This window comes from Leptodactylus fuscus, chromosome 4 (assembly GCF_031893055.1).
Source record: "Leptodactylus fuscus isolate aLepFus1 chromosome 4, aLepFus1.hap2, whole genome shotgun sequence".
Classification (NCBI taxonomy): domain Eukaryota; kingdom Metazoa; phylum Chordata; class Amphibia; order Anura; family Leptodactylidae; genus Leptodactylus; species Leptodactylus fuscus.
Window position 1 is genome coordinate 79,290,006 of NC_134268.1, and position 14,811 is coordinate 79,304,816.

General features: G+C 39.4%; 1 protein-coding gene across 1 annotated transcript in view; it reads right to left on the minus strand.

Moving 5' to 3' along the window:
* The window catches only part of LOC142200383 (cadherin-19-like), a 95,109-nt gene that overhangs the window by 18,788 nt on the left and 61,510 nt on the right, over window positions 1-14,811 (minus strand). Inside the window, exons 6-9 of the mRNA XM_075270716.1 lie at window positions 11,702-11,889; window positions 6,384-6,619; window positions 4,298-4,431; window positions 2,080-2,201 (exon numbers count right to left, since the gene is read on the minus strand). Of these exons, the coding sequence (XP_075126817.1) occupies window positions 2,080-2,201; window positions 4,298-4,431; window positions 6,384-6,619; window positions 11,702-11,889 (680 nt within the window). The remainder of the gene's footprint in view (window positions 1-2,079; window positions 2,202-4,297; window positions 4,432-6,383; window positions 6,620-11,701; window positions 11,890-14,811) is intronic.

The following is a 14,811-nucleotide window of genomic DNA, read 5'->3' on the forward strand; positions in this document are numbered from 1 at the left end:
AGAGCTGTGTCTACAACTTTAAACAGGTTGTCCAGTATAAGAAAAACATAAACGCTTTCAGCACCATAATTCTCCATTTAAAAGAATTAGCCTGAGCTGCAATATTGTATAGAACATGTGGAAATGTTGTCCACAGTCTTGGAGGAGGGCAGCCATGTTTTTCCAATCATGTACAATGTACTTAAGCACTCGTAAGGATGCAAACCATGTCAAGTTTTGATTAAAAAATAGACCAAATTGTAAAATAGTCAATGAAATAATAGTTCATGTTTTTCATATAGTTATGCAAATGAAGTTATAACTTATATGTTGGCACAAACATTGGAGGAACTTGCAGAGAGTACATATACTATACAAATATATGCCGAAAGAAAACTTTTAAATAAATAATAGCATAGAAAAAACAGATTCCCGTAAGTTGTTTGTAAATTTCAATCGCAAAAGTTGACGTTTGACGTTAAGACAAAGATAACAAGGTTAGGTTCAGCTTTTAGAAAACTTCAGCAGCTGGGTTATTGATTGGATCGCAATCTAATTGCCATGAATTGTGTTATTTCAGGACTCATTAAACTGGAAGCTTTGGAGAGAGAATTTTAAAACCAAGATCTTTCCGAGAAATAAACAAGAGAGCAAAAATGTGTCTTTAGAAGTAAGGCCCAATTCTTTTAAATGTATTAGATATTCATTTATAGTTCCATTAATTCATGCTGCTGCTGAATTTTATGCTGTTATTGTTCTTTTAAGTTTCTCTTAGTTTGTTTACGGGGCTTGTTTTAATCTGTTACGAAAGCAGTTTAGAATGTTTTTAAGGACACAAGCAAAGGGCAAAACAAGACATAGTAAAATGTAGAACAAGGAACAACTGCTAGAAACAAGTCCAACAGAGTTTTCAATGGTGGATAATACAAAATATTCCTTTATGGGGATTTTATTTTAGACAACAAGTATAATTGAATTGATTTTTTAAAGATGAGCTAAAAACATTAGTGATACATTTACATATACAGATATGTTCTCCCTTACCTGCCTTTGTGGATAGTAATGTTCATATATGTGCATCACAAGTTAAATATCCTTTCTAAAGAATAGTTCACAGTGTTAAGTTATCACACGGTGATGGGACAACTATCCTAGTTGTGTCTATGGCCTGCTGCCTTGTGAGTAAAATAAATTGCAGTCTGTAAAATATTCGTTTATCATGCCATGTCATTTGTATTAGATGGGTTCCCTTAGTTGCTTTGTTCTTTTATCCAACACTCAGTCATACACTCCAAAAATATGTTCTTTATGAACATATACACTGTATATCACAAGCCAGTAAGACGCTCTCCAGAAGGAAGAGATTCCCATCTGCAGATAGCTGTTTCAAGGTTTTTGACTCTCATCAGTTCAGAGTAGGGTACTGGTTGCTGTATGAGAAATCTCGACAAGGGTCAGAAGGGGTAATGTCTCTTATTAGGGAGAGGTGGGTACAGGACTTATTAGACCCTGCTAAGATGCTAAGAAATGTTGGTAAGGAATACAAATAAGACTTAATTGGGGAAAAAAAGAGGGATTTGCTCTATTGCCACCTATTGGACGGTAGCTCCCTACAGATTAATACCTGTCTGCAAAGATACCAATGGGCATAATCTGGAAATAATAGTCAAGCCAGTATGACTTCTCCATAAGGAAGAGATTCCCATCTGAAGACAGCTGTTTCAAGGTTTATGCCTGTCATCAGTGCAGAGTAGGACACTGGCTGACTGTGTTAGAGGTCTCAACATGGGTCAGAATGGGTAATGTCTCTCACTAGGCATTGGTACAGAGACCAGTCAAAGTTATCAAAGTTCTTGATATGATACAAATCAAAGTTCTTGAAATGATTCTTCGGTAAGGAATATTACAATGCACTTTAAAAAAAAACTTGTATAATAATTTTCATCATAGTCCCAGGGTTTGAAATGCATTGCAAATTTCACATCCAGATAATCCTGCTGTCTAGCATATATAACCAGACAAAACACAGCAGCATGAATATTATTTCACATGATTCATTACAATATTATGTCAAATTGAAAAGTATGTCCTATATATTACCTGTTCCAATCTGGATTTTTCACAAACATATATATCAGGTATATGTTCAAGTTGGGGAGCATTATCATTGACATCCAGGACTTGAATATACACATGCACGTATGATGTATAGGTTGGAGATTCTGAATAACAAACAGGAATATAAAATATTTATAATCAATAAATAATACATTTGTCAAAGTCACTTCATAAGAAGGGTTTATAACGTCAATATGTTTCTTAATTTAGTTTTAAGTTGTGTTTAATTTATATAAAATTATCGGTGCATGCATAAAATAGCAGATTTCTGTTACAAATTATGTATACTGTATGTTATGACCAACTGAATTCTGAATAATAATTTTGGACGACATAGATATTATCAATTATCACCCTCAACACCTCGTCGCCTCCAGCTCAAGAACATCCACCGAATCCGCTCCTTCCTCACCCCAGAAACTACCAAGATGCTTGTCCAGGCCCTCATAATCTCCCGCTTAGACTACTGCAACACCCTTCTGCATGGACTCCCAGCTAACACCCTCGCCCCCCTCCAGTCCACCCTAAACTGTGCTGCTCGCTTAATCCACCTCACCCCCCGATCCTCATCGGCTGCTCCCCTCTGCCAGTCCCTCCACTGGTTACCCATAACCCCGCGAATTGAGTTCAAGCTACTAACGCTAACATACAAAGCCATCCACAACCTGTCCCCTCCATATATCTCTGACCTCATCTCCCGCTACCTGCCCACACGTAACCTCAGATCCTCCAATGACCTCCTACTCCGCTCTGCCCTCATCCGCTCCTCACACAACCGTCTCCAAGATTTCTCCCGTGCATCCCCCATACTCTGGAACATCTTACCACGACACATAAGACTGACCCCCACAATCACAGGCTTCAAAAAGGCCCTGAAGACTCACCTATTCAGGAAGGCCTACAACCTCCAATAACACTATCACCGCACCCCCATCTATACAGTCTCCCCCTCTCCTTCTGTCTCTACCCCCCTCCCCTCATAGATTGTAAGCCCTCGCGGGCAGGGCCCTCTACCCCACTGTGCCAGACGATCACTGTTAGTATGATATGTACCTGTATATTTTGTGTATTGTATGTAACCCCCAAATGTAAAGCACCATGGAATTAATGGTGCTATATAAATAAACAATAATAATAATAATAATAATAATTATTATTATTATTATTATTATTATTATTATTCCAATCTGAGTAACCTTCACATTGTAGTAAAACTGTGAGGATAAAGAAAAATCCTAGCACATACTGACTTGATATAAGGTGCATATGTTTTACTATATGTTACAGCATTTATTGAGGTCAGGGGATAATTGTACACATCAGGGAGAGTGTTTACCTACATAGGCAATACGGAGACTTACAAGTCATTCATGCTCCGTCATTCATGCTCCGCAAAAAGTCTAATTGATCATGATGTGGATTTAATTGCCAAATTAGTTTTTCTATTTCCAAAAGGAACAGATTCCCAGCTATGGACAATGCTGTTTCGGCCTATTGGGCCTTCCTCAGCATAGCGTAGGGATACTGATTTGGCAGAGTGAGAGACTATAGACCAGGGTCAGGGGATAATCGTACACATCAGGGAGAGTGTATGCCTACATAGGCAGTACGGAGACTTACAAGTCATTCCTGCTCCGCTAGGGATTCTGGGTAAAAAATATGCAAATCTATTCTCCAGGATGTAATTAGGAGAACAGTGCACTCTGTACGCCGCCCTCTAGAGGGCAGCATCCTCCCACACTCTCTCTGATATGTACGATTATCCCCTGACCCTGGTCTATAGTCTCTCACTCAGAAAATCAGTATCCCCATACTATGCTGAGGAAGGCCCAATAGGCCGAAACAGCGCTGTCCATAGCTGGGAATCTGTTCCTTTTGGAATAGAAATACTAATTTGGCAAATAAATCTGCATCATGATTAATTAGACTTTTTAACTGAGTCATGCATGATGTTAAGGATGCTGCCCTCTAGAGGGCGGCATACAGAGTGCACTGTTCTCCTAATTACATCCTGGAGAATAGATTTGCATATTTTTTACCCAGCATTTATTGACTGAGATTAATGGCTTGCTTTTTCTTGTACCATGGTAGATAGATAGATAGATAGATAGATAGATAGATAGATAGATAGATAGTACAGAAAAATATACAGATAGAGATAGATAAATAATAGATGGATGTATTTAGAACTATCACTTACTTGCCTCTGTTGCAGTAACTGTTATATTATGCCACAGATCAACTTCTCGATCCAAAGATTTCATTGTGAAGATGGAACCATTATTTGGATAAATTTCAAATGATCTGGAGTGCTTGTTGTGAAGGATGTCATACCTAGAGAAGTTAAAGTGAAATTGCATCTCTCAATATAATGTCTCAGTTCATCTGTAAGTACATGAATCAATTCACATGTGAAACAATTGTTACAGACATTTCTGCTGTCGAAAATCTAATCCATTAATCGGAACTGGGTTTTTATACAGCATATGGTTGATTTATCCCATACCGACAAATAATGCAAAAAGTCCACTGAGTTGAATATATACTATTAGGTGAGAAGTGTGTGAGGTCTTATAAGAGATAAGCACATACTTTTATATTGAGTTTGGTTGTGTGGATCTTGCTTAAATTGTCTTATCTTATAGTACTTCCTTGCTTCGTATTGCCTGTATCTTACTCTTTCCTTAGTTGATGTCACCCTCTTAACTGTTTTCATATTTCTGTTAATTAATAGAGATGAGCGAGTAGTACTCGATCGAGTAGGTATTTAATTGAATACTACGGTATTCGAAATACTCGTACTCGATCGAGTACCACTCGCTATTCGAATGGAAAAGTTTGATGCAGAACCAGCATTGATTGGCCGAATGCTATACAGTCGGCCAATCAACGCTGGTTCTTCTCCTACCTTTAGAAGTCTTCTCCGTGTAGTTTCCCCGCGGCGTCTTCTGGCTCTTCATTCACTCTGCCAGGCTTCAGGCCTGGGCAGAGCCGACTATGCATGTCCATTTGTAGTGCGGGCATGCGCAGTCGGCTCTGCCCAGGCCCAATGCCTGGCAGAGTGAATTCAGAGCCGGAAGACGCCGCGGGGATGCTGCAAGGAGAAGACTGCTCGAAGGATCCAGCCCGACCTTCACTCGTGGACTTGGTAAGTATAATTTGATCGAACATTGCCTACCCCTGAAACGAGCATTTTCCCTCATAGACTATAATAGGGTTCAATATTCGATTCGAGTAGTCGAATATTGAGGGGCTATTCGAAACGAATATCGAACCTCGAACATTTTACTGTTCACTCATCTCTATTAATTATGTTAAATAAATCTTGCAATTCTTTTGTTAATCTTTATTTATTGATTGGTGTTGTTTTAATGTACTATATGCATATTATTGGACATGAATACAGGCTAGCATATATTCATATTTGTGTGGTCTCCTGGTCCTATAGGAAACATTGTACACATTAGAGTAGCAGGGACTAGATTTGTGCTCCAGAAGGAAAGCACATAAATTCACAATAAAGATGTTGGTAGTTATTAAGTAACATCACACTAAACACAGGCTCATTTTCAACTAGGTAGGACAAAAACAGTTTACTTGAGTGCTTGTGCTTGTTACAATATTTCATATTGTTACCTCTATTCTTTTGGATAATGGGTTAATTCAAAATTCTACTTTATTTATTTGGTCCAGAAAGCAGCAGATCTGTTGCAGAAACTTTCACTCCCTCGGCCTCAGTTTAGAGAAAAAAGGGCTCAAAGATTCTTTACCAAATGAGCTGTGAGTCTTTAGAACATTTACCTCAGGAGATGGCCATATTAGAAGCAATTAATGTATTCAATGAAAGCTTAGATTATTCTATTGAAGAAAATTAGATGAACACTTATGTAAGCCCAGCATGGATCCTCTGTCAATCCTCTGCTGTTTTTTGTTTCAAATCTACTAGTAATGAGGTACCATACTGACACGTGATTATTGTAGTGAATCAGTGGCCTCAGCAGTCATATGCCAGACTATTGGCATCAAAGCTTGAAGAACCCCTTTATCCTTCTTCCCTCCCTTCATTCAACTCCTCTGCCTTCCAGGAGTTGAAGTTGAAACAGATATGTTTTTTTTTGTAATTATTCTTTTTACCCATGTGTGATCCCAAAGCTCTTACAGAATTGAAGTCTCTTATGTATATTATTATTATAGCATATGTTTTTTTTACATGTTATAAAAATTATGCTAATTATGAAAATAGGCATTATGTTTGTTATACTAAAATAGCATACAGATGTTTTCACCTTATTACAGTATCAGTGGTGTCAGGGTCTTTTGCAGTCACAGAACCAACATATGAACCAACTGGAACACTTTCAGGAATTTCCATGAAATATTCTCTTTCAAGAAACACTGGAGGTTCATCAACATCAACAACGTAGATTCTTATGGTTGCTGTATCAAAAAATTCAGGCTTATACTTGTTTTCAGCTCTTACTTGAATGTTATATCTTCTACTTCTGCTTTCAAAGTCGACAAGCTAAACACAAAAAACAAAAATATATATATCAATAAAATGTGATGCATTTGCTATAAGTGTTGGCACCCCTGAATTTTTTCCAGAAAAGTATTTCTCCCAGAAAATTATTGTTATGTTATACATATATTTATTTCCTTTGTGTGTATTGGAACAATACAAAAACAGAGAAAAAATAAGTTATCAAAATTTCACAGAAAACTCCAAAAATGAATGGGGCAAAATTATTGGGAACTTTCTTAATACAATCAACCCATGGCACAGTAGCTAATCTACCTGGATGTGGATGGAAGAGAAAAGAGAAGTTTTCAACCTAGGATATTCCAGATGGTGGATAAGCAGCCCCAGTGAAGTTCCAAAGAAATTCAAGCTGTCCTGCAGGCTCAGGGTGCAAACCATCCGCCGACATTTGAATGAAATCAATGCATTGTCAGAATTGATGGGGTTTTATTTAATCCACCAAAAAAGAGTTTATTAAATGTATTCAATAAGCTATAGGCACTAGAGATGAGCGAACAGTAAAATGTTCGATATTCGATATTCATTTCGAGTAGCCGCTCAATATTCGACTACTCGAATCGAATATCGAATCCTATTATAGTCTATGGGGGGAAAATGCTCGTTTCAGGGGTAGGCAACATTCGATCAAATTACACTTACCAAGTCCACGAGTGGGGTTCGGGCTGGATCCTCCGAGAAGTCTTCTCCGTGCAGCGTTCCCGCGGTATCTTCCGGCTCTGAATTCGCTCTGCCAGGCATTGGGTCTGGGCATAGCCGACTTCGCATGCCCGCACTACAAGAAAATGTAGTGCGGGCATACGCAGTTGGCTCTGGGGAAGCTGCACGGAGACTTCTAAAGGTAGGAGAAGAAACAGCGTTGATTGGCCGATTGTATAGCATTCGGCCAATCAATGCTGGTTCTGCATCGAACTTTTCCATTCGAATAGTGAGTGGTACTCGATCAAGTACGAGTATTTTGAATACCGTAATATTTGATCGAGTACCTACTCGATCGAATACTACTCGCTCATCTCTAATAGGCACCCAAAAATGGTATCATTACAAAATGCATCTTATCTCATAAAAAACAGCTCTCATATGGCTTCATTACCAGAAAAATAAAAAATAAAAATTAGCTTGTATACTGTGAAGACAAAAATCCCCAAAATTGCCAAATCATTAGAACAAATTGGCTGTGGCAGAAAGAGAATGTATAAGCTGTGAGAGTGTATATCAGGGGACACCCCAGATTTAGAACTTACAAGGGAAAAGAAACTAGACCCCCAGAGTGACCTTCTGATCATTGTAACTACTAGGGAAATAGCAGTGAATCTGGTGTTTCCTATGTACTCTGTAGGGTTTACATATTCACTTTTCACTATCTGCTGTGCATTCACGTCTGGGATACTAATGGTCACTAAACTCCTTGATAAGTTCCTTGAGGAGTGCAGTTTTCAAAAAGGGGCGGCTCCCTAGGGAATTCCCCTTTTCTTGGCTGTGCAAAAACAACATTGTATCCAGAAAGTCCCTCTAAATCTGTACTCCAAAAGCTTCAAAGCACAGTGCTCCTTTTCGTCTGAGCCCTGCTGTTTGTCCAAGCAGCAGTTTACACCCACATATACAACGTTTTTGTACCCAGGATAGCCCACCAAAAAGTGCAAGTTTCTGATGACACAAAGTGGGCACAATAAATTGTGTACTGAATTGATATATATGATTCAAAAATTGCAATTCTCCTTCTGTACCATCGGCTGTACAGTAACATTTTTTGGAAAAGCTTGTGAGGTCAAAATGCTATACCCTAGATGAATTCCTTAAGAGGTCTAATTTCCAAAATGGGGATAATTTTGTGCGGTTTTACACTGTTGTGGCACTGCTAGGGCTCTGGAAATGTGACATAGTACCTATAAACCATTGCAGCAAAATTAGAGCTCCAAAGGCAAATAACGCTCTTTCACTTCTGAGCCTTCCTCAGTGCACAAACAATGGTTCTGGATCACAGATAGGGCATTGCTGTACTCAGGACAAATTGTATAAGATGGGTTACTTTATTCCCTGGTAAAAGGGAAAAAATTATGAAAAAGTACATATAACTGATAAAATATATATATATTTTTTTCAAATTGCCAGCAAAATTTAACCGTCTATCAGATGTAATAAATAGAAACGGTCTTACCAGGTCTAGTCGCCGGCAGGAGTACTGTGGACAAAGGGTTAATTCAGGAATCCTCCCTATGCATATTCTCACAATGACCCTCAGTTCCCCGTAACTCCCGCCCTGACAAGGGCAGTCCACAGCTGTCCCTTACAGTTGCCTGGTATAATACAGTATATATCCCTACGCGTTTCCTGGCACCGTATTGCGCCAATCATCAGGGTATTTTCAAAAACACTAAAGTATCCAAGTACTATGCCTGCCCACAGTGGTGAGACTAGACTAACTTAGCTAGACAGTGCTAACTAGCATGACTACCAATGATGACTATGATAGCTATCATAGTCATCATTGGTAGTCATGCTGGTTAGCACTGTCTAGCTAAGTTAGTCTAGTCTCACCACTGTGGGCAGGCATAGTACTTGGATACTTTAGTGTTTTTGAAAATACCCTGATGATTGGCGCAATACGGTGCCAGGAAACGCGTAGGGATATATACTGTATTATACCAGGCAACTGTAAGGGACAGCTGTGGACTGCCCTTGTCAGGGCGGGAGTTACGGGGAACTGAGGGTCATTGTGAGAATATGCATAGGGAGGATTCCTGAATTAACCCTTTGTCCACAGTACTCCTGCCGGCGACTAGACCTGGTAAGACCGTTTCTATTTATTACATCTGATAGACGGTTGGGCTTTGCTACATGGGTGAGGAAAGAATAATACTCATGTGCTGAGTCTGTAAGCTTGACTATCTGTTGTCCTTACACAAGGATATTTTATAAGGGATCAAGGTATTTTATATAGGAATTAATAAATGTTATGTTTTAATATTGGGCATCAGTGCTTTTGCTTATGTAATAATATCTGGTGTAACTGTGTGTGTCCTTCAGACACTTGGATTGGCACACCATAGCTCCAATTGCTGTATGATCAGCAAAATTTAAATAAGTTAATTGAAAAGCCTTGGGGTAAAAAATTGTCATATCAGCTTTAGATGAATTCCTTAAGGAGTATAGTTTCCAAAAGGTCACTTTTGGGGGGCTGCCGCTGTTATGTGTACCTCTAACGATACTGCAAATGCAATATGGTGTCTAAAAACTATCCTAGTGAAATCACTGCACCAAAATCCATAAAGGTGCTCTTTCATTTCTAAGGACTGTGTTTTAGTCAAATTGCACATTAGGGCCACATATGGGATATTTCTACAAACTACAGAATCAGAGTAATAAATATTATGGTAGGTTTTGCTGTTAACTGTGTCTTTGTTACAGGAAAAACTGGTATGAATTTTAAAATGTGCATTAAAAAAAAGGACATTTTGAAATTTCATTGCTATATTGCATTAATTCCTGTGGAAAACCTAAAGGCATAACATAGTTCCTATACATGTTTTGAATAGTTTGAGAAGTATAGTTTCTAAAATGTGGTCATTTATTGGAGTTTTCTATTATAGTGGCCCCTCAACGTCCTTTTCATAACTGACAAGGTGCCTAGAAAACAGAACCTTGAAATTATCCTGAAAATCTGAGAATTTGCTACTAAATTGATAAGCCTTGTAACATCCCAGAAAAGTAAAAGGACATTGAAAAACAATGCCAATATAAAGTAGACATATGGTAAATGTTAATTATTAAGAATTTTGTAAACAGTACTTGGAGCTACATGTTCTGATAAACATTTGATCTCAGGGGTCCTAAAAATTGTTATAGATCAAAGCAGATCAAATACACAGGGCACCTGCTCATCAAATCTTTGAAGGGGCCATAGTGCTTTTGCAAGTGCCCTCACCCCTTTACAATTTACATCATACATATCTGTTGTGACTGTGCAGTCTAATCGCATTATGTGATAATATCACATCTGCTATTAAATAGCTGAGGTGTGATGTAAATAATGAAGGGGCCCCATGCAGTGTAATATGCTTCACCTTAGCCCCCACACAGTATAATATTCTCCAACAATAGGTTCCCACACTCTGACAGTGAAATATACATTGACCTGAAGAAGATGCTTGTTCAGCGCCGAAACGAGTAGCCTATCATTTTATCATCTGTCATTGGAACCAATAAAGTGACGTTACCAATTAACCCTTGGACTCACTCTTCACTCAGTAGTTCTCCCTCTATTGCCGGTTTTTACCCTATTTGTATTCTATATTTGTTCACCACCCTTTGGATGGTGCCCGGGAGGAGCTGCAACTGACAGATCATCATCTCTTTTTTCAACTTATGGGCGCCAGTCCTTTTTATATTCTTAACCCAGATTCTCCACAATGGCCCCACACACAGTATAAAATGCTCCACAGTGGCCACAACACAGTATAATATGCTGTTCAGTGTCCCCACACAGTACAATAGGCTCCACAGTGGCCCCAAACAGTATAAAGTGCTCCAAAGTGGCCAACATACAGTATAATGTGCTCCACAGTGGCGTCACACAGTATATATGGATGTGTGTCTGCGTGAGAATTACCTATGCGGGGACTATTACCTGTAGGGTGGGGAATAATTAGGATACTATTGCTTATGATGGAATATTCAGGCAGAAAATAAAATAGGTAAGAATTTTTACCAACATGTTTTGTGTTGTTTAACAATATGTTAGCATCAGACTTATGGTTGCCTTCAATGGGCCGGAATTATAACTTTGTCTAACTAGCATAGCTGCAATGGCCATTTGAAGACAACCATAAGGCTGATGTGGCCTTCGGTGAAAATGAGTTTGACACCACTGTATTAGAGGTTTAGAGAGCTGGGACATCAGGAGTCAGGGGAGGGCTGCTTTAGTTATTTTTGTTCATGGTTGTAACTTGAAAAGAAACAGTGTTCTTTTATGATTTTAAATGCAAGTTACAATTTACCTTTTAACATTTTCTAAAAGAAAAAAATAGAGAAAAATCAATCAATATAGTACAGCATAGCACAGTTTACCTTTTTTAGAGTAATTATTCCTTCTTGTGTCAAACTATCAGTGTGTATATCAAACATGTTGTAGTCTCCCCTTTCTTCTATTAAATAATTAATTTCTGCATTTTTTCCTATATCAAAATCATCAGCCAAAATTGTTCCAACAATTTCTCCGATAGTTGCGGATTCAATTATTGACATCTCATATGTCTCTGAAAAATAAAGTGCAATTTTTTGAAACATTTGTGATTGTGATTAATATTTGTTTTTAATCACTTGCCTTGCCTTTAAAAACTTAATATTACCATTGAACAATCTATGAATATATATATATATATATATATATATATATATATATATATATATATATACAGATGCATTTGAATATAACTTGATTAGTCTGTTTGATAAAAAAAAAGAAGATAGATAGATAGATAGATAGATAGATAGATAGATAGATAGCGATAGTAGATAGATATTCATAGAAACAACCTCAAGTACACAGCGAAGGAAATGATTATTTCATCCCTTGCTGATTTTGTAAGTTTGCCCACTGAGAAAGACATGAACAATCTTTAATTTTAAGAGTAGGTTAATGTTGACAGTGAAAGATAGAATATTAAAAATAAAATCCAGAAAATCACATTGTATACATTTTATAGATTTATTTGCATTTTGCATAGAGAAATAAGTATTTCTTCCCTCTGGCAAACAAGGCATAATACTTGGTGGCAAAACTCCTGTTGGAGCGCACAAGGTCAAACATTTTTTTGTAGCTTATGATGAGGTTTGTGCCCATGTCAGGAGGAATTTTGGCCCACTCCTCTTTGCAGATCATTAGAGATGAGCGAACGGCGTTCGATCGAATTGGTATTCGATCGAATATCAGGCTGTTCGATATATTCGATTCCAATCGAATAACACAAAGCAAATGCAGTAAAAATTCGTATCCCCTCTCACCTTCCCTGGCGTGTTTTTTGCACCAATAACTGTGCTGGGGAGGTGGGACAGGAACTAGGACAATGTAGGCATTGAAAAAAAAATGGAAAAACCCATTGTCTGCCGAAAACATGTGACCTCTGATTCATAAGAATAGTGTCAGCCATCTTCGTCTCATTTTCGTTTTGGAGTGATAGGGAGAGCTTGTTCTCAGTTTGAGAAACATACAGTGAACCTGCCAATCATGCAGCAGGGTAGCAGCAGGGGACGTGGGCGAAGACGTGGACATGGATATCCAGCTGAGTATCCAGTCCATAGTCCAGGTACTGGAGAGGGGCTGCCAGCAGTGGCCCTCGTCAGTAGCAGCAGGGGACGTGGGCGAGGATGTGGACGTGGATATCCAGCTGGGTATGCAGTCCACAGTCCAGGTACTGGAGAGGGGCTGCCAACAGTGCCCCTCGTCAGTAGCAGCAGGGGACGTGGGCGAGGATGTGGATGTGGATATCCAGTCCACAGTCCAGGTACTGGAGAGGGGCTTCCAGCATCCAATTCACTCATCGTCCTCCTCCTCCTCCAACCCCAGCCCCTTCACCCTAATGTAATTCTTAAAAAACTTCATTCATTTTTCATGGATAACCCCAAGGGCCTGCAGTGCAATTTTTTTTAAGGGCTCCAACCCAAGGGCCTGCAAAATAATTTCTTAGGGATCCCCCAAGGGCCTGAAAATTAATGTTTTAGGACTCACCCCCAAGGGCCTGAAATCTAATTTTTTAGGGGTCACCCCAAGGACCAAAAAATAAAACACTGCTGCTACAAGGCTCTAGTCACCCCAAGGGCCAAAAAATAAAACATTGCTGCTGCATGGCTCTAGTCACCCCAAAGGCCAAAAAATAAAACACTGCTGGTGCATAGCTCAACTCACCTGAAGGTCAAAAAACACTGCTGTTTAAAGGCTCAACTCACCTCAAGGGCCAAAAACACTACTGGTGCAAGGCTCTACTCACTCCAAGGGTCAAAAACACTGCTGGTGCAAAGCTCTACTCACTCCAAGGGTCAAAAACACTGCTGGTGCAAAGCTCTACTCACTCCAAGAGACAAAAACACTGCTGGTGCAAGGCTCAACTAACCCAAAGGGCCAAAAACACTGCTGGTGCAAGGCTCAACTAACTCCAAGGGCCAAAAACACTGCTGGTGCAAGGCTCTACTCACTCCAAGGGCCAAAAACACTGCTGGTGCAAGACTCAACTAACCCCAAGGGACAAAAACACTGCTGGTGCAAGGCTCAACTAACTTCAAGGGCCAAAAACACTGCTGGTGAATTTTGTTCAGTTCCAAAGGACTCTGTGTTTAGATTTGGCTCAGTTGCAGCTCCAGAACATGCCTTGGAAGGCAAGGTTTCGTTTAGTGGCTCCATCTCAGCAGGATGATGAAGCTTGGCTAAATCTGGTGTCGGAAGGGAAAGTGGTTTCTGATCTACATCTAAAGTACTGGAGAATGTTGTTTGGACTATTAGCACCTGATCAGAACCCTGTAGAGGTAATGTAGAGTCCGATATTAGAGGACCATTACCGGTAGTAGTGGTTGTAGCCAATTCTCCACCTTTGCGGTCCTCTAAATAAAATTTACCCTCAGGACTTGATGCCAAAATGTTATCCATTTCCCAATCACAATCAAGGTGAATGTCTGGGTCCTCACTCCAATCCACTGCATCAATCCCACACAATGAGAGTGATGGTTCTGGAACCACAATTTTAGGGGCTAACAATTTTAAAGGGGCTAACACTCTGCTGGTGCAAGGCTCAACTCACTCAAAGGGCAAAAAACTCTGCTAGTGCAAGGCTGAACTAACTTAAAGGGCCTAAAACTCTGCTGGTAAAAGGCTGAAGTCACCTCAAGGGCCTCAATCTCTGCTGGTAGCTCAGCTTAAGGGCCTCTAACTTAATTTGGAAGGGCTCACGTTAAAGGCCAAAAAAAGTGAATTTTTGAAGGTCCACCACACACACATACACAATGATAGTTAAGGGTGGGTACTGTTGGATTTCCCATTGCCTATTCCATGTGTGGTTGTCATGGTCAACGTGATTTAAAGGGGTGCTTGGTAATGTTTCTTTAGCTTAAAATTTAGGTTTCTGTCCATCCAATTGGGAAGGAAAGGCAGCGGGAGCAGCAGCGCGAGTTCGGTAAGTATGAGAACT